General features: G+C 40.9%; 1 protein-coding gene across 1 annotated transcript in view; it reads right to left on the minus strand.

The window, feature by feature from the left end:
- Nucleotides 1–20,701, minus strand: part of PLXNB2 (plexin B2) — a gene marked incomplete at both ends in the record, with an annotated part of 77,988 nt that overhangs the window by 41,421 nt on the left and 15,866 nt on the right. The window contains 6 exons of the mRNA XM_080352641.1: nucleotides 4,839–4,947; nucleotides 7,937–8,085; nucleotides 10,133–10,305; nucleotides 14,631–14,712; nucleotides 15,886–15,978; nucleotides 20,549–20,650. Of these exons, the coding sequence (XP_080208767.1) occupies nucleotides 4,839–4,947; nucleotides 7,937–8,085; nucleotides 10,133–10,305; nucleotides 14,631–14,712; nucleotides 15,886–15,978; nucleotides 20,549–20,650 (708 nt within the window). The remainder of the gene's footprint in view (nucleotides 1–4,838; nucleotides 4,948–7,936; nucleotides 8,086–10,132; nucleotides 10,306–14,630; nucleotides 14,713–15,885; nucleotides 15,979–20,548; nucleotides 20,651–20,701) is intronic.

Here is a 20,701-nt window from a genome sequence, read left to right on the forward strand (position 1 = left end):
GTCATTAGAAACCGCTCTTTCCCCCTCTACTTCCCGCCTTTCTCAGACTCAAGGGAGCCTGCTTCTTGTTTCTTCAGACAAGCCACCCACTCACAGGATATTCAACCAGAGAATTTCCATTGCGCGCTCTTGGCAGCCTGGTGTTCGCCGCAGTGGCTGACCTGACCCAACAGCTCGCCTCTTCTTGGCCTCCACAACACAAATCAGGCTTCAGTTCCTGGGTTATTTCTGCAACAGTGGAGAAGCGTGCTGAGTCCTCCCCTTCTGGGGCTGCTTTGTCCAAACCTTAGGCCGTGTGAGCTGATCAAACACTCCAGCCACTCCAGGTGCCCAGGCAGAGCACCTACCTGGCAGCGCACGCTGTGTGCTTGTCGGCTGTGGATGGGATGCTTATGCAAAGGGTTGGTATTTTAAACAACTAATTTTTTGGACTGCAGGCAGCATCTTTTTATCGTGAGGCAGACACCACATGATTTTCTGAAAAGACCACAGAGCTTTGCTGACAGGTTAGATGGAGAAATGGAAGCATGCATGACTGGAAAGTCCGCATTATCATACAGCCAATGTTCACTGGCAGCTTTCAAGCAGAACCACAAGCACTGGATGCTGGGACATGGACTTAAGTGCATAGCTCAGATGACAGAGAATTAAGTCTAATAATATCCACATGAGGAAGAGACAACTTCTCTAAAACTCGCAGCTACCCAGGAGTTCTCCTGGCCCCTGCGCAGGCTCACACACAAACAAGATGTGCTCCAGGACTCAAGAATAATATACGATCATCTGGAAACAATTCCAGACTGCTGCAGATGTGTGGTTTATCACCATCAATCATAGTGGCAGCAAGCATGTAATACATACCCCACTGCAAAAACCCGCTCAAAGCCTCCAACTACAGTATAAAATGCATGTCTTGAGGTAAAGACTTAGAGAAAAATCAAGGAGTGAGCTAAAACCCTACACAAAAGCCTTATGGCACAAATGGCACTGCACTGGTGAGAGCTCCCAGAGCCACTGCATTAAGCATCAATAAGGAAAGCAGAGGATGGAGGTAAGAGGAAACTGCCAAGCTGGGAGTAGATTGAGGTGAAGAGTGCACTTTGTTAAATGTAACTGTGCTGTTCATGTTCACATTCAGACTTCTAGTATGGTGAATAGTCATATTCATGCTTGGTTCTGGATCAGACTCCAATTTATCTCCCATTCTTCCTCTTCTTGGTTACTCATCTTGTTTAGGTAAACAGACTTCTTGATTTACTAAAAGACATTATTTCCAAGCCAGTCCTTAAACTGCCTTCAGCACCTCAGAAATATATTACACTTTTGCAAAGTTCTACCTCTAATTTTCACCATCTTGCATTTATTTGAGCTTTCTGAAACCATATAATCTTTTTAACATTCACAGCCTAAAACTCACATAATTGCTCTTGCAAACAGACTCTGGAAGATGCCAGAACAAGCTGCAAGTTCTGGTTCTGGTGGCTGGAGTCTGAATATGAGGTATTCTGAGAAAGCAATCACGCTTGTATGGGATCAGCAAATCTGGGCCATATACCTAGGAAAAGCTTAACTCCTTCCTTTGATATGACTTCTCACTGCTATAGTAACAAGCAGATCAGATAAAATGAACAACAAACAAAGAAGGGGGACTGGCCTTCAGCTGCATTACTGCTCCACCTGCTTAGAGACCAGCCAAGCTCTCAGTGCTCCAGATGTACCACATAGCTAGATATTAAAATTTAGCATCAATTCATTTCTGTTTCACTAAACAGGAGAATGGTTATTGCCTGATCATGCTTATAGTGAAAAAACAGTAATGTCAGTAGAGGAGAACTGGGCTATCAGAATTTAATTTCGCTGGAATGGCTGGGCTTGAACAGCACTCAGGTTAGACAGAGAAATTGTGACGGGTAGGGAGAAACAGAACTTTCTTCCCCTGTTACACAGGAAATACAGATGAGGTGTTCGCTGCACAGCACAGACTCTTGTGGAACAGGGCATTTTAGTTCAGAAATAATTTTCAATTGAAACCATGGCTTCCCTTTTAACTGGATTTTTGACCCATTTAATGGAGATCTTACGTGTTCTTCAGCTCAGAAATACACTGTGCTGGCAGAAGGGGCAGAGGCATGGCTCTGAGCCCCAGGTTGTGCCGAGTATTGATCCTCATCAATCCAGCTTTAAAAACGCATCTCATTGTTCAGACTAGGTATCAAAAAGAGCCAAATGTAGTAGCACTTATAGAATCATAGAATGGTTTGGGTTGGAAGGGACCTTTCAAAGATCATCTAGTCCAACCCTCCCTGCCATTGACAGGGACATCTTTCACTAGATCAGGTTGCTCAAAGCCCCATCCAACCTGACCTTGAATGCTTCAAATAATGGTGCAGCCACAACTTCCTGGGGCAACCTGTTCTGGTGTGTCACCACCTTCATCATTAAAAAAAATTCTTCCTTCTATCTAATCTACTTGATGACTACGTGCTTTTGGTGGTAGACACTAGTCACATGTGCAAGGCTGAGCCTGTGGGAGTATGGTAACACCTTGAGTCTATGCAGACCAATGGGGCTGAGCGGCTGCATTGTCTCCTTGTGCGCTGCCTGCCCACGTCTGCCCTGTGCCGCTGCACACCGTGTTCAGAGTGGTCCCTGCTAAAGCTGAAGCTATTGTGCTTTGGGTGATCGGAGCACACAGTAAAAACAGTGATAATTACCAGCAGGAGGGTAGTCAGACAATGTGCCAAATAAAGGGGGAAATATATAATAGAAAATTTATTTTAGGAAGGCTCTTGGAAACAAGAGTATTTTCTTTCCTTTGTATATACTGAATAGAAGAGGTTTTAAACAAAGCACAGATTTTGCATGTCTGCTGAAAGAATTCACCAAAGAACTGCCTGAAAACAGCAGTGAAACAAGACTGTAGCTTTTAAGACAACATGAACTGAGGCAACTGTCTGCTCTGATCGTCTGTTCTCACGCCAAGAGCGCTTGTGTCTCACTTGTAGAGGTGCATGTGAATGCGACACCCCTGTACTGACTTTAATCCTATTGCAGTCCACAGCCGGCTTCATTTTCTCATGGAAGAAAGAAAATAGAAACCAATTTCACCAGTTCTAAGGCATGAACTGCATTACTTGCCATTGCTTTGCAATTTGCAAACAGGGTCCAAATGGAAAGATTTTTGCAGCAAATAAAAATGCTCTTTATCAGCAGTTAAATTAGGTATCCGATGTTTCAGTAACCTGCAGGCAGAGATCGGCGCAGAGAAAGTCTTGGGCTTGCAGGAAGAATGTCCTCCTGGATGAGTCCTGTGGACAGTGGCTTCTCTCCCCAAGCCTCACTGACGGGTGATCACGAATCTTTCCCTTGAGCAGCCAAAATCAGTGGCTGCGTATCTTGCCTCCCAGATGGGCTGAGCAGGAAATCGCACCAGAACAAGTTCACAGAAAGGCCCTGAAGCCTACACAGGGGCTTCAGATCACGTTTCAGCACACCCCATAACTTCTTCATGTGGTATTCATGCAAACCATGGCAGAATCTTTACACACAGGAGAAGCACAGGAGAACTGGTGTAAAACATACCCAACAAAACAGACTCATGTCAAAACCTCATCTCATGTAGGGTTTAGTGCCATAGTCTCTGTCCTACAGACCACAAACACATCAACACAGGAGATTATGTTGTTGTTTTCTGGTAAGGATGACTGAGATCAGTGGAGAGAGACTTAATTATAAGCTACATTTCCACAAAGGAACAGAGACATTTTCAAGCAAAAAAAGGGTGTTGTTTGGGTTTTTGTTTTGTTTTGTTTTATGTGTGGTGGTTTTTTTTTTTAGAGATATTTTTAGAAGAAGAGAAGGTATGTTTTAGAAATTATGGCAAAAACACTTCTAGCCTGTTTTGCAAAAACAGGAATATCCTCTTCTCAGTTGAATGCCATTCCTGAGTTTTTCCACTGCTTACTGCCGACTCCTTTCTTTTCCTTCTCACAAGATAGCAAGCATTAATGAGACAGAAGTTTAAATAAGAGAGAAGATAAAAGCTCTTTATGTTTCATAGATTTACAGTTTATAGGTGTAATTTTAAATATCAATATGAGGACAGGGATTATTTAAATGTCTTAACTATCACAGGCTCTTATAAATTTTGAAGACTTCATAGATAGAGATAAAACTACGTGCTGCTAAAACCACAGGCTACACCAGCTATAATCTAGAGAAACATTTAGGGTAAAGCAATTCAGACACAAATGAAATTCTCCTTCGTAGTGACACTGAAAACAAAGCACATGAGTAATACGAACACACATTATGCTGTCTGTGGCTCTGCATGCCGTATTTTTGAATGAAATAAATTATTAAAAAATTAATGTACCTTCATTACTTATTCTTCAGCTGCTCTGCATCCATTCTTGTAATTAAGAACACTGGCTAGACTAAATACTGTGATTAAAATAGTGCACCAACAGTGCATCTAAAGAATACCTAATTTTTGCAGTGCTGATACTTTTTTATTCAATAGTGGCACTTAAGAGATAATATGTCACTATTTAATAAACTTATTATGGTTTCTTTTCTACCACATCTTTTTAACTAGAAGTGCAAACAACATCATCCTCTTTTGAGACTCTAGATTTATTGATCAGAATAGATTTTTGGTACACCCTTTGTATCAAGAAACACTCAAGTTAAGTGTTTTCTAATATACTTGAATGACAGTGCTATTGAAGAAACAAAGTTCATAAGGCAAACACAAGCAACTCTGTGCTTAACAGGTGAACTTCTAGCTTAAGCCATGGGCAAGGTATAAAACAGGTCTCTGAAAAAAATGCACTTACCTGGTATGTAAACAGCACTTCACTGGGTGATTTTCCCAATTTTCCGTTGATGTTAACTTCAATTTGACCTTGTTTGGGTTCATTCATTGGTCCAACCTGACATACAATCCTAGCAAGAAAGAATGTAAGTTTATCTGTGAGAAGTAACAGCTGCAATAGCAATGTAATGTATGTGAGCTACCACACACACTGCCAGCAAAAGCACTAACTTCACGTCATCCTACACCAGATACTTGAATGCTGCCTCAGATTCCCAGTAAAAACACCCAAGAACAGTTGACTCTTCTATTTAAAGGTAGACAAAACTGAAACCTGGGCACTGTACACAGCAGCTACTTCAGCAGTCCGTTCACAGAGGTGCCTTCTATATAAGACTCGAATTCAGCCAAGAAGTCAGAGATGAACCTCTCCAAACCTACACAAGGTTTTCACTGGACCGTGTGATGTTAAAAAAACAAAGAACTCCCCCCTTGATGTAAGAATGAGACCGTCAGCCATCTTATCACTTTGTGTTTTAGCTGCTGATACTTTTGTTGTGTATCCTGCTGTCTTTCAATTTTAAACCACAGTATTTTCACACCTACAGTCAAAATCCCTTTAGAATTACTGTTCTCTGAAAATAAATCCTCAGATAACACATGCAAAATCAGAGGTCAAGTAACACCGGCCAAGAAAACACTGCCTTAACTAATGCAGTTGCTGAGTGGTAGCTGGGATGGTTACATTTTTATTTCAGACAGGTGATCCATAGAATATAAGCATGAAAATGCAGTAAGGATTCAGCACACTTGAAAACTAGGACAAATGCTTAATGGGGAGCAGATAATACAGTCAGATAAGGAGGTATATAATGTTTGCAGCCTGTGCAGGCAGAGAGTTTCATATAGGACACACCCTGAGGATCGCTGCTCATTTCTTTCGCTCTTTCTCTCCGGGTTTATTGCTATTCTTCCTTAAGCAGTGCACCACTGCTTAAAAAAAAAAAGACTCAAATAGGAAAAAACCCACAACACAACCCCCCCAAATTACTGGGTATAATGTACTTAAATTGTGACTTATAATAAAAGGATTGTTAAGCCCTTCTGCAGATGACTCCAGACTTTTCTGCCTGGCTACTGGCAAATGGACAAAATTCTCTAAATTCTTGCATGTCCTGGCATGTGTATGGCTGCCTGAGTCTGTTCCTCATCATCTCTCTACTGTATTCTGGGAAGTTGTATCTTCTTGTCAGGCAGAAACAGGAAATGGTGCCTTTGGTGGAATTTCTACCATATGTCAAGCCAGGGAAAGCAGTGGGGGGCTGGGGCCAGGGAGTGTGTGTGGCAGGAATGCCATATCGTGGTCAGCAGGGATTTTAATTGAGAAAAGTTCCCTCCCCTCCTCAGCGTTGGCATTGCCTCCCTTCCCCCACCTTACAAATGGAAAACTACAAAGAATGAGAACAGACTTCTCCAAGGCCAACAATTAAATCACCGCAGAGCCAGAAAGCAGCCTTAAGTGCCTTAAATCTCGCTGCTCTCCTGCCCATGGGAACAACTGTCTCCTAAAAATGACTGGCTTTTTACTGCAGAAAGATTGGGAAGCAAGACTAGGCACTTTTTTCTTTTTTAAACTATTCAATTAAATAAAAGAAGGTAATAATAAAACAATAGAATGGAGGCAGATAAAGACAGAAACTTATAGATACCTATTTGGAGATTTTGAATAAGTTTTTTTTTCAAGGCTTCTCTAATGGAGAACATCCTTCAAAACTGATAAATGACATTATGCAAGTGGCATTTGTTCTCACCCATTACCACACTGGCAAATCTTAGAAAACCAGTAATGTTGCTATGATACAAGGAACCAGTCATCTCAGTTCTGGCTCCTTTCCATGTATTTAAAAATATCAAAAAGCTTTAGAAAAAGCCAAGAGGCTGGGGAAATTCTTGTAAGGCTATGCTGCAATTCAGTGCAGCTTTTGCAAACACTGAAAATAGGGAGTGGGAAAAGATGATTGTAAAAGAGTTGGGAATTTTGTAGATGATGATGAACATGTCAATGCATGAGTGACGGCAATGGATTTGGGAAGCAGTGAGAGATACACAGATATATGTACACTCTTAAGTCCTAGGGGCCTGGGAAGCTTTTAAATACCTGATCCACAAACTGACTAAACATTTTTCAAAAGCAAAAAAAAAAAAAATCACTTGGGTATCTTCAAAATCGTTTTCAAAACATGACATGGAAATAGCATAAAGTTACTCTATTACACTTTAAATTAACTGAGAGGAAAAAAAGCCAAGGTTTCAACTGCAACTTTAAATATCAAAAGTGAATTAAAGAAAAATCACACTGCTTAAAATATGTCATTACTCTAAATATTACTAGTGAACATTTATGCTTTGCTTTTTATCAGCTGATATCAAAAGGGTATTTCCTTCTTGAAATTAGATGCTTGATATAATCTGTAGTAAACACCTAGATGCCTAAAAGAATTTAGGCACTTAGTTTTAATTTTTGGCACTGCTTAAGAGTGTGACAAGTAATCTACAAAACAACTACCAACCTGCTTAGGCAATTCAACAGCCATGGACTTGTTGGCTCTGTGATGAAACTTAGTCATCTAAAGCTACACCAAAGCTCTGCGCACCCTCCCTGCCTCCAGGAAAGAAACTGTGGCTGGACTCAACCAAAAAGATTTAAGCTTCCTCTTGCTTTGCCTATTTTCCCATAAATCTTGTATGCTTGGCTGCACTGTGGTTCAGACTGAGAGAAGATTTTAATGATTAGATGAACACCTATGATGCCTTTAATTTAAAAACAAAAAACAGTCTTGAGATATCTGCAGAAAAAGTTTATGGAAGCTTTTCAAACAAATAAGGAAAAAAATTCAAACAATCAGAAGCAAGGTGATTGTATGCTATTGTAAACTTGTTGCTGTATTAGAATCTTAAATAAAGACTCAGGCATGTTACTATGAAATATTGCAGGTATATCACACTAGTTCTTTCTTCTATTGATAATATTTTATAACCTGAGGAATATAATCTTCTTTTGGAAATGCACAGAAATTCCTTTTTCCTTCTAAACCTTTGTGAAAAATATCCAGCACTTACCTTGTGGAAACAGAGTAGAATTCCTCTCTGAAAAGACATTCCGTGTCTGCCACTATTATATTTTTTACATCTTCTGATTTTATTCCCAAATTAGATCCCATTATGGTCAAAAGAATTCCACCGCTTAGTGGTCCAGTTTTTGGCTCAATCTGTGTTTGCATGAAGGTAAGCGAAGAAAAGCAACATTAAATACTGCAGTGACCACACTGTTCTTTGATATTATTTAAAGCTAATTTGGCTTACTTGTACTTGAAATGCAAAAGATGTTCCTTGTAGGACCCCCCCAAAAACACACTATGTAACTTTTTAATGTTAATTAATCATTTGCCAGCTCAGAACCAGAATGCATCAGCTGCAGATTCCAGGTCTCCTGTGGCAGACTGTTATGTACAAAACTCCTGCCTGGTGTTTACTCTGTTTGAAGTTTGCTTCCTCCACTAAAGCACTGTGACTTGGAAAAGCAAATGGATTGGGCTCCTCTCACAATCATTCCACAGAGCTTTTCCAGAATTTTTACCAGGATTTTCTCCATTCAGGTTCACACCTTCCTAACACACAGTGCTGCCCCACAGAGGGTCTTCAACAGTTCCTCTAGTCCCCTGATCTTACTGCATCAAATGGTAGGATGCTGCAGTACATGGGCTGATGCTAATTAAATAATTTGCAATTAAAATGAGGACTGAGAAAATCCTGTAGTTGGAGTGGGCTTCTTTGGTTGAAATACGGCCCGAACAGGCACTTGAATTCTGAATATTTACTGGGAGACTAACCTGCTTTCCTATGCAATATTTGGAGCATCTCCAGCAAGACCTTTTCAGGTCTTAGCCTTTAGAGGGCTGCATGTTTACCATCAAGAAGAGGGAGGTTGCATACACCCAAATGCAGTGATTGGAAGCCAAACAAATACAGCTTCTGAAAGTGTGGACTTTAACGTATGCTCCACCAAAATCAGAGTTTCTTGGATCTAAGCAAGTCTGAGCACAGAGACATGGCTGCAGCTGCCCAGCCCACCTCCAGAATCACTTGCTCCACTTTCCCACTGGTTCAACTTCCTAAAACTTCTGGCCGCTGGCCATTCATTTGCACTCAACCCATAAATAAACTAGCTGAAAAATGATTCAACTCTTCATGTAGATGATTCAAAATATTTAGTTCAAATCTGAAGCCAACAAAAGGCTTGAAAAAAATGATATTTCAGTATTTAGTATTTAATTCACAATGACGTACAAATGCTATCCCAGGCAAAACCACTTTTCATAGAATGGTTTGTGTCAGAAGGGACCTTAAAGACCATCTAGTTCCACTCCCCTGCCATGGGCAGGGACACCTTCCACTAGACCAGGTTGCTCAAACCCCATCCAACCTGACCTTGAGCACTTCCAGGGATGGGCATCCACACCTTCTCTGGGCAGCCTGTTCCAGTGCCTCACCACCCTCATGGGGAAGAATTTCTTCCTTATATCTAATCTAAATTTATCCTCAGTTTAAAGCCATTACCCCTTGTCCTGTCACTACATGCCCTTGTAAAAAAGTCCCTCTCCAGCTTTCTTGTAAGTCCCCTTTAGGTACTGGATGGTTGCTATAAGGCTGCTTTTATTTTTCTTAATTTTCCTGTTCCCACTCAAATAATCCTTATCTGGGCACAGCTATCACACAGGCATTCTCCTCTACCCTTTCTGTCAACATTTCAGGGTATTTTCCTTCCTTGGCAGGCTTCAACTATTTAACTGCCATTTTCTTCTTAGACACACCATCATGGCCAAACTCATCCTGCTCCCTTATTAAATACTAGTCTAGTTTGAAGCCTTTTAATGAGTTTGCTAAGTGTTTGTACTTCAAGGAGCAGCGAACCTCTCTCACAGATTTGTTTCAGGTAGAAAGGACTTAGGGAGAGAAAAAAAATCCATGCTAATTCCCAAGAATCAAGTGCCACATTTAGGCATACACTGCTAGCCTGGCTTCTGGCACAGTGAGGACAAGGCTTGAAAAAGAAGGAGTCTCAAAGACTCCATTCAGTCTCTTATTTTGAGTCTTTACAAATCTCTCACACACATCACTACTGGCATTATTTCCTTGCAGCTATTTCAGAGGCTTACTTAACACCCTAGGCCAAAAAATGCCTTTCAGTATGAGCTTGCTTGGATGCTTTCTCCTGAAAAATAATACACTGGTAGGGAGAGAAAAAAGCAATCTTACGCGAGTGATTTCGGGATGAGGACATGTGTCGGTGGGAGGAGCATTACAGAGTTTTTCATAAACGCACTTGCTGGGCTTGCCATCTTCTTCACACCAGACACACTTATAGTCGTCACGGGCCGCGAGGCATAAGCTGCAGTCACTTCGTCCATAAGAGCAGTTGTACAGAGTCACTGAAATATGAGCAGTAAATGAACTTAGACATTTTCCTCTGTTTTAAGGATATTCAGTATGTCATAGGAAGGAAAACTAATCCTAAATACAAAGCCTGCCTGTTGCTCAGTTGAGTTGTGTGAAGAATACACATGCTCTGTATTCAACCCCTGAATGATTCTGAGAGAAAACTCTATTTTTCCCTATATGAAAAAACCTGCAATCTATCTATGTGCAGAGCATGAATAAAATTCCAAGTAGAACCCAAACGCATTTTTGTCACTTGAGCATCGTTGAAATGTTTAAGTACAAAGTCCTTTCTTTGACTGTACTCAGTGAACCTGCCTATACAACTGTTCACGGACTTGGTCAAACAAACGGGTCCTCCTGGCGCACCAGGAGTCAGATGTGGAAGGGTATATAAACTCAGGGGGGGACAGACATCAGCTGGCATGGGACTTCAGCCAGTCGCGTATTTAAAGGAAGAGAGCTGCCTTTGTTGGCTGTTTCCAGGACATTCGGGCCTTTCCAAAATCATTGCTAAAGCCTGAAATGAATAGAAAGTTAACACTTAATGAAATGTTATCCTTTGTTCAAGTTAATACTTCATTCACTACTCCATTCTTCTCCATTTTCTTGCTTTTGTTTTCCCTTTTGTCTTGAATTGCCATTCTGATGTATGCTTTATTCCTTCTGTAGTGGGGTTTAATTCTAGTTTTTCTGAGCCAAGAAATCAAGTCTGACAGTCATGCCTCTCTTACTGATGAACCACACACCAACTGTCCCAGACACTAAGCTTGTTTTGGCCCACATCAATCTCTAATATGATGCACGGTCACCGAACAAAATTAATTTTCCCAAATAGATGCAAAGCCTTGAGACATAGCTGGGTGGGTCAGCACCATACGGAAAGCCTGGGCTTGCAATGAGACATTTGGAGATGCACTTGAGAGCCAGCCCAGAAGAAAACAGACTGAAAGGACGCCACACGTTTCTCTAGGGGAAACGTGGAAGTTACAGGGATCACTCAGCCTGTGAGTGCTGTGCTTCCCTGGAAGGAAAGCTGATTACTTTAGAGAGGGAAACTTCTCGCTCCCTCCTCTTCTGCTCCTTCCCTTCATCCCTCCTTTGCTCTATGTTTGGGCTGCTCTTTTTCTGGCCATACAACCTCACCCTTTGCCACCAAGGCTCTGGAAGTTGTTGATTCTTCTTGTAAATCAACCTCACTTACCAGAACAGCAGAAAGCTACCCAGGTTTCCTCCTGTGCTTTTTCAGGAGTTCAGTGTGCTCACAGAAGGGAATGGGGAGAGCAAGACAGAGAGTCAACATCTCCCCTTTCCAGTAGCGATGAGCTGGTTTATGTGCTCATTAGGTCTCAAGAAATGGTACCCTTCATGACACTGTGTTTTTTTCAAAGGAGTTTCAACCTTAAAGATACAGGGAGCAAACTGAAGTAAACAGAGGTGATCAGATGTGGGCAAGAGAGACTAGGACAAATCCCTTTGAGGTTGTATATGGTAAAGACCATTAAAAAAGTCTGTTTAAGGAAAGCTTTTATTCTCAGAAGAGCAGGACTCTAGGAAGAACACCAGCAAAACCACCCTCCAGTCACTAACATTTCAATACACTTGATATTTTCCTAGATAACAGCAACAGCAGTAGCTTTTAAAATCTAATTCCAAGAGTCTGCCATGTCAGATTCCTACGGAAATGAAAAAGTAAAAGGAGAATGCTGTTTTTTCATTATTTTTCAGCAGTGCTCTTATGCTCCTGCTAGACATGAACAACATTACAGATGCCCGAAACTTGGCTACGGTCTCTCTGCCACTTTCATGAGAGCATATAACCCATGAGGGTGGTTTTTCTCTAAATGCTGCATATTTTAAAACCTCAGCATTCAGTTTCACAGCTAGTCTTTAACAGAATAACACGTTTTTATTCTTTCCCTTACACTGAAGAGTTAATGCAATGATGAAGCCTGGTTCTAACACTTCTTACATCTAATCAACATATCCACTTGATTTCAAGTAGCTTTACCAGCACAAACTCAGTTGAGACATCATTGGAGGTATACACAACGCTGATGGACTTTGGCATTTGCTACAATGAATCAATGAGAATGACCATCCATTTGATTCAAACCCCATCTTGAATTCTCAAGGAGTCGATGAGCACAAAGCAGAAGTAGCATCATTTGCCCTATATACTGAGCGCATCAGTATGGAAGTCACTGAGCAAAAAACATAACCCAAGGAACATTTTCAACAGTTTGCGTGTTAACTATTCACTCTGTATGTTGGATGTGAACGTAGCGCCAGGGAGAAGCTCCAGACTGACAGCCCTGGTACGCTGCTGTTTGCTTGATAAGCAGAAGAGACAATGCGGGCAGCTGCAAGGAAAAGTTTCCTTGTGTCTATGCTGTGAATTGCTTTTGCAGGAACCAGATTGCTTTCTTAATCCAGCGCTCTGGCAGGTTGCTGCTGCACAGGGACTGGAGCAGGTAATATTGTTAAAAAATCTTCCTCTTGCCTTCCTAAACCCTTTGTTATCCACCCACACCACCACACGGCCACTCCGCAGGGCACAGGAATATGCTTACTGAATTGTTTGTTATCCTTTCTCAGCTGGACAGGGATTTTCATCCCATCCCTCAGCAAACAATGTCAGTGTTGCAATGTCTTGATGCCTCTCACATCCAGTTGCATAAATGCAATGCAGAAAGCTACGGCCTTAAAGCATTAAACAATACCCCTGTTCACTGATCAGCTCATTAAATGTACCAGCAGCAAGCCACTCATTAGATTCAGACTCTTATCCATCACCTTGAGATACCAGCTGTGAAATCATTGATAAAAAGGACAAAGGATAAAAGGGATATATTGGATTTCATACTGTTCAGAACCCCTGATGGCTTGAGATGTAAAAACGCTATCGTAACTTAGTATTCACTAAATGTTATACAAAGAAAGGGTTCTTTCACTGGCAGGTTCAAAGGTGCTTCTCAGCAGCAACCATATACCCAAAGCCAATTCTTTTCAAGATGCATAAAAAAAAAAAAATTACACTCTGGATTTTATATGGCAAGGAAATTTAAAAGCAGGAGAAAATTTGGATTATAAAAAATCCCTTTTATAATAAAGAGACATTTGTTGATAATTTTTCAATTCCCCTCTTGCAAGGGTTCAATATTTCAATTTGAATGATACCATTTCTTTAATAATTTAGCTAGTTTCTCCCCCCACCTATGTTTTTCCCAGAGTAGGAAAAAAGACGTTGGGAGTATTTGGTCAAAATTCTGCAGTTTTAAACACCACAGCCTTTGGAATGGAAATTAAGACAGTGTAAGATTGTAATATGACCTCCCTGTAACATTCATGCCAGGTCCTCTTTTAAGTGCTTTCAACCTTGTACACAGAGCCACAGGGAAAATCTTCTGAAAACATACTTCTATGATACCAATAAGAAAAGGAATAAATTTGAATATTGTACAGATGGAAAAATACGGTCTGAAGATTTAATCTGCAGGGGAAATTACTTGGGGGCAGAATTAGTTTTCCTGATGTTAACTTATCGCACACGTAACAAGTGTGTTGCCTCAGTTTTTGCAAGATTATGCCTTAAACTTCAGTCCAAAGGAGTGTAAGGTATGTCCCAGCTCCAAGACACTGCTCCACTGATTTAGATGGAGCATCATCTCCTCAGCAGTAGGCTCACAGACATAATTACTTCATCGTTGTATGTGGAAAGATACAAAGAAATTTATATTTATACAGGAATTTATATCAGAGACCAAGCCTTTGTGCTACAAAACACTTAATATACTTTTTGTTGCCGTAGAAATAAATGAATAACAAGCTGAAAGCACACTGAATGTTTCTGTGTATTGCTGATTGTCAGCAGATGTAAAGACTGCAGAACCTGTCTGAGCTGAGACACAGCTGAAAGTTGAGATTTCAGGTGCAGCCCATAGGAGCAGCAGCGAAAAGGATCCCTGTTCTGCTGTTGGAGGGGGAAGGTTCATTGGGGAGGGGAAATGGCTGCTGAAAAAATAAAATCAAACTACTTAAGTAAGTTTGAACTGTGAAGTTTTGCATTAGGACTGCCCCTCAGAGCAAAAGCAAACTTGAAAATAATGGCAGGATATTTAAAACAGCCTTTAATATATACAACACTGATGTTTAATTCATGAGTTCTGTATTAATGACTTTTGATCTGTCAGATTTAGTTGTTTCGGCCAAACCAGTGAAACCTAAAAAGGTAACATTCACATGACTCCAAATTATAAAGGAATAGTTTTCTGTTTACTGTATTTAACCTCCCTTTAATCCTGTATTTCATACTTACCCATCAGTTTGCTGTCAATCTTGACCTTATCCGTTCTTATGGATAAGTTAAGTTGTAGGGTCTCATTTGCACTGTAGGAGAACTGGAAAAGATGACACAATAGAGATATTTGTACCTTCATCTGGGAAGGTTGATTTCATGCATTTTCTATGATTCTCAGTAACCAGAGCTGTGAAGGTTTTAGAAAATATCCCAAAACTTACGGTCTTTTTTTCATCCTGGTGAAATACATTTATAGAAAGATGCTTTAACGAACCTAATCTTTCACAATCAGAATTTTCAAGTACCAAGGGACAGCAATATCTGAATACCTGCTTTTCATTAATTTAATTTACATTTGGTTATGGGTTTGCAAGTAGCACAGGTACTGTTCATATTCAGTAAGTATAGCTGCTGCCCCTGCTGAGCTCTCCCTTCCCACACCATCTGGCTCTATTACTTCTATAGCCACCGCAGACTCACACCACATGGAGGGGAAATCTCTTGCATCTTTTGCAGTGCAACCCCCTCGTTATAGCCAAAGCACAAGGTTCACATGCTCCAAGACAGGAGCTTCTGCTCAAGTTGAAAGTAACAACTGGTGGGAAAGAAAAAAAGCAAAGGAAAATACAATGGCTTTATACAGCAAATGCCTTGTGCTAGGCTCAAATGCTGCATAAATGCCAATTAGTTCTCAAAACTACTCTGTTAGTAAGCTTCTAAGACATAAAGGCTAAACTCAACATAACATTTGTGAGTCCAAATTTGAGCTTGGTAATTTGAATTTCTTTTTTTAATATTATTTCCTTTCTCTGTAAAACAAACCAGAGTGAAAGTAGCATAGCTAGTAAGTAGCCAAACAACAACATACTGTTACCATTCCCCTTTTTACAGATATAAAATGCAAAAGATAATGAACTGGCATGTGAAGAGGCAGAGCTCTGCAATTCTCATCTTTTTTTCCTCAGCGGTTTCACCAGATTGCATAAAAAGTGAAAATGAAAGAATAATGGTCCTGAATTCCTCCAGGGACAGTTCAATGAATTTATGGATTGCATAGTTAGAGAAACCAAAGAGAAAGACTGAGGGCTTTGAGAGGAGACCCCAGGAGCTCCGAGCCAAAGCTGCTACTGCCAAAGAAGAATCTCCATCAGAGGTGACTTTCTTCTCTGAAGGAAACCAATATTACCTGTGTATTTCTGGACACATGTGGATACTGGAACAGGTCTACAAAAACTGAATATGTTTAGTAGGTGAATCATATTTTTGCATTTACCTCTTTACTCATGAATGAAAATTTTCCTTCATCTGATTCATCAACAGGAGCTTCAAATTCAAACTGACTGTTTCCAACCACAAATTTTTTATCCTATGGAAGAGAAAAGTTCAGCTTAGAATTTGTATAACATTACCAAGCACAATAAAATATCACCAAGCAATACCTTGTTCAGTACAGGAAGTAATAGGACTAAGTGAAGAACGGTAACCAGTTAAAGTCATCTGAAAACAAAGCTAGTGAAACACTGAGCCAGCACAATCTGCTACTTTGCTGCATCTCTCCAATGTTCGCTGAAGGTGGAAGCACCAAGCAGTACCAACAAAGCAAGAACATATCTAGTACACTGTTTCAGAGTGTGAAAGTTGTTTCATAAGAAAATGCCTTGAGATGTGAATACTGGGTGGCTTCACACATCAGATGTGTCATTAACAGAGCTGTGTGAGTTCTGCCCTTTAATGTTTTCTTTGTAGAGATGCTGGGCAGAGCAGAAATGCAAGAATTATATGGGAAACTGGAATGAACATCTCTCAGACCTTGCTGGCTTTGTTTCTCCTGCCTCACCATGACTCCAGCTGTGTTTCACAGGACAGGTTTTGATGACAGTACCAGCTGGGTATTCCTGCCTCCTTAGACACCTTCTTTCCCCTCTCTTCTCCCTAGTTCCTACATCCGTTCATTCCTGCCTTTCGGCTGCAGCACATACTAACTTACGCTGCACTGGCAAAACTCTCAGCTTGGCTGTTCTGTGGTTCAATTGAGGAACTGTGCTGGCTAAAAACCAAACACATCAACTCATGACTGTTTCTGTGTTGGGTCATTCTCGTGCTCTGCCCCACAGCACAAGTGCACAACAGCTTTGCCAGAAGAACCAGAGAAAGAAATAAGTAGCAAGAACATTTTCAGACAGTACTGTTTGTAAAGACTTAGGAAATCAGAGTCCACTGGGGGACAAGACCACCTTCACCTTTTTAGAATCATAGAATGCCCTGGGTTGGAAGGGACCTTCAAAGATTATCTTGTCCACACCCCTGCCATAAGCAGGGACAACTTTGACTAGACCAGGTTGCTCAAAGTTCCATCCAGCCTGGCCTTGAACACTTCCAATGATGGGGCAGTCACATCCCTGGACAACCTGTTCCAGTGTCTCACTACATCCATTGTAAAAAGTGTTTTCCTTGCATCTAATCTAAACCTATGCTCTCTCAGTTTAAAACTGTTCTCCCTTGTCATCACAGGCCTTGGTAAAAAGTCTCTCTTTGTCTTTCTTATAAGCCACCTATAAATACTGGAAGGCTGATATTAGGTTTCCCTGGAGCCTTCTCTTGTCCAGGCTGAACAACCCCAACTATCTCAGCCTGTCCTCACAGCAGAGGTGCTCCAGCCCTCTGATCATTTTTGTGGCCTCCTCTGGACCTTCTTCAACCTTCTTCCTGTACTGAGGGCCCCAGAGCTGGACACAGTACTGGTTTCACAAGAGCAGAGTCGAGTGGGAGAATCACTTACCTTGACCTGCTGATCATGCTCCTTTTTAGGCAGCCCAGGATGCAATTGGCTTTCTGGCTGCAAGTGTGCATTGCTGGCTCATATCTAATTTTTCATCCAACAGTATCCCCAAGTTCTTCTCTACAGGGCTACTCAGCCTGTATTGGTACTGGGGGTTGCCCCGACCCAGGTGCTAGACCTAGCACACAACCTTGTTGAACTTTGTGAGAACTTCACTTCGATGCCCTCTGTGGATGTAAACAACTAGTCCCTACTTTTGTCCAGAACTGTTTGAGTCTTGGAGTACATGGCAAGAAAAAGAATGGTTTCTTGATTCCTCTTTCCTGCTCCAATGGTTAGTTAATTTGCCTCCTGCTGTCACCTAAGCCTCATATATGAAGATCTTATCCTATTTATTTGTAGCTACCTCTTCAATGGTGGAATCACTGGTAACTCACAGGCCACTAGGTTTATCTAATTAGGGCACTGGAAACCTTTCCTACTGCACCTTGACTGTGGCCGGTTGGATAGCGGACACAAGAGCACACCAAGGCTTGAGGCTGAAGAGAACCAGGTAAAGGGCCTGCCTCCAGTCTTGGGAAGTTTTATGCTATAGAAGGGAACAGACCTTTTTCTTCCACCTTCTCAGAAGCTTCGTATAGAAAATAAGCTACTGACTGAGCTCTGAAAAGTCTTTTCTGGAACCTTCAGAGCCCATTTTGATTTACAGAAAATGTCTCTAAGTTTTACTCCAAGTTTTAAAGCATGTCACAAACCTCTTTTCTGAGGAACGCTGCCTCACTTCACTTACTCTACATTTTGATATATCATGTATTTTTCAAAAGCATTTGAATTCTGCTGCTGCTGCGTAAGGCTTTTCCACACGCCTAACAGAAGGTGCTGGGAGAGGACCTTCAGTGTATGTGACAGCTGCCACCTGGAGCAGACTGAAATCAGGAGCTGCTATCCCAGGCTCTCGAGCAGAAGGCCACAGAGCTCAGATTCAGCAGTCTGGGTGCAAGAGGAGACGTGCAGCAAACACTGGGAAGTGAGTTACACATCAGACACACATGGCAAAGACAAATCCAAATGGGAATTACATTTAATGAAAATCTTTGGTGGGCTAATAAGGTTGTCTTGATGCTGGTACATCTGTTTCTTCTGCTGTGTCAGTCTTTCAAGGACTCGGCTGGAGAATGCCTCTCAGAAGCTGCAGGCAACATGACTGATCAGTACTAAACTTTCCTCTCAACTGCTCGTCCTGGATGAAGCTAATCCCAAGAGAAGGACAACAGCTTGGCTTTACTTCTCCTTTCTACTGAAAGCCTGTCAGAGGAAGGAGGGGCAGAAAAACAGCCAACAGCTTCTCCTCTTTTACTCCATTTCCCTCCAGTGGAAGACCTCACGAGCAGATTTATTCATTGTGCTGTAAGTGTTCACAAGTTAAGAAGAGCATGCAACATGTATGAGCTTATTCTTCCACCCTCAGTTCTGCAATAGCAGTTTTAGAAGCCACCCACCTCTCCTAATGGCTAAGGCCAAACCTTCACTGCTAAACTCCACCTGGAAACAGAGATGCTTAATGCTTAAGGTTGGCTAGTATATTTCGCCACCCATGATAAGGCAGGTTGTGCATCGTCCTTTTAGGCAAAGCACAGATTAAAACAAAATAAAAGAGCTATAGTTCAAAGTGACAACAGAACATAATTTTTTGCCTTTTCTAAGCAAGAATTTAGGCAAGGAAAATAGGAGGAAAACTAATATCTACCAATGTCCTAATCAATAAAGACCTTACATGTGCTCATAGCTGCATGACTGCTACCTTCAAACACACCGTAATACTCAGCATATCCTGTTGCAAAATTGTTCCACATGAGAAGCCACATGCCATGTTGCATTTGGGCTGCAGGCCAACCCCTACAAAATATCCATCTATGGCTTCTCCTGAGCCACTCTGCCTTCCATGAGATGTTTACCAAAGGCTGAGTGTAAGTTATGCCCTTACTCAAATGAATTTTCAGTAACCAAAGTTATTGCTGTGCCTGGATGATTACAACTACTTCGTGCCTTATTTCTCTATTTTCACAGATACTTCGACATCGGTGCATACAGCTGTAGTCACTGCATGTGCCTGTTCAAGTCCTGGCACTGAAGGCATTATTATTTGGCTTAAAAATGCACCTCTCTACCAGGATATAACTACTCCCACGATAGAGATGATGTTCCCTTATAGGTCTCACTTAAGAAAAAATATTCTGACATCATTTGACAGTCATTGCTCTGTAGCATCTTTTCAGTCTAGGTCTTATGCATTCATCTTACTTCTTACAGAGACTTGAATTCCACTGAAGACTTCTCAGTTCCAAGTTAAATAAATGCATACTAGGTCTAGTCTGTAGGCAAACTGCTAAACGCTGCTGCCTATGGCAAAGCGTTCCATCCACAAGATTTATCTGCCTTTGTGTAGCGGAGGTGATAGAAGGGCTTTGTAAGCTATACCGTACTTCAATTTGGCAAAGGAAAAAAAAATCCTCTACAAACAAGAGCCTTCTTTCCTTTGATAGATGGCTGGTAGTTAAAGCAATCAATGCAATCTCCAGAGTATCTATCATCAATTCGCTTATACACAAAGATGACACAGAAACAAACAACAGAAACTAGGACCGATACTTGAGCTATCACCTAAAGAAATGGTTTTTAAACTTCAGTTTTATCAAACTAACAATAACATCTTATGCTTTGTGCATTTTTTTGAAAAGTGAAAATTGAATTAAGCACACTGACTGATGTAATTCTAGAACCAAAACAATGCAAGTATTTAACCAGAAAAAAAAGATATAAAACATTCACAACTCCAAATTCTCCCCTAATTTCATTAGTTGAAAAATAATTGTCAAGGTGTTTCAGTAGGTCCAGCTTATATTTTTTCAAAAAAATCCAACACATCAAATAGTTATACTACTTTATCCAGCTCTGATTCTGTCTTTGTGATGACTTCTCATTTAGAGGCTCTACCACAGTAACCAATATTATATTAAACTTTAAGGTGTAGTTCTTTTCCTTCTTCAAAACCAATTATGAGAAGGATCTCCAAAGAATACTAATGCTTTAGTTCAGGGGTGTGGCAGCAGTTTAAGTGGAATTCAAATGACAGCTAGCTTTGAATTAATCTGCTTACCTGATAATAAGCTAGATGTCTTCCCTCAAAATACACTGTTGTTCGGTACTCCATAGGTATTATCTCAGGGTTTGGGCTTAGAAACTGCGGACATTCTTCTTCCTGGGGAGAGAAATATTTTCTACGTTATTCCAAATAAAAAGTCTTATCACA

This window comes from Nesoenas mayeri (assembly GCF_963082525.1).
Source record: "Nesoenas mayeri genome assembly, chromosome: 1".
In the NCBI taxonomy this organism is placed as follows: domain Eukaryota; kingdom Metazoa; phylum Chordata; class Aves; order Columbiformes; family Columbidae; genus Nesoenas; species Nesoenas mayeri.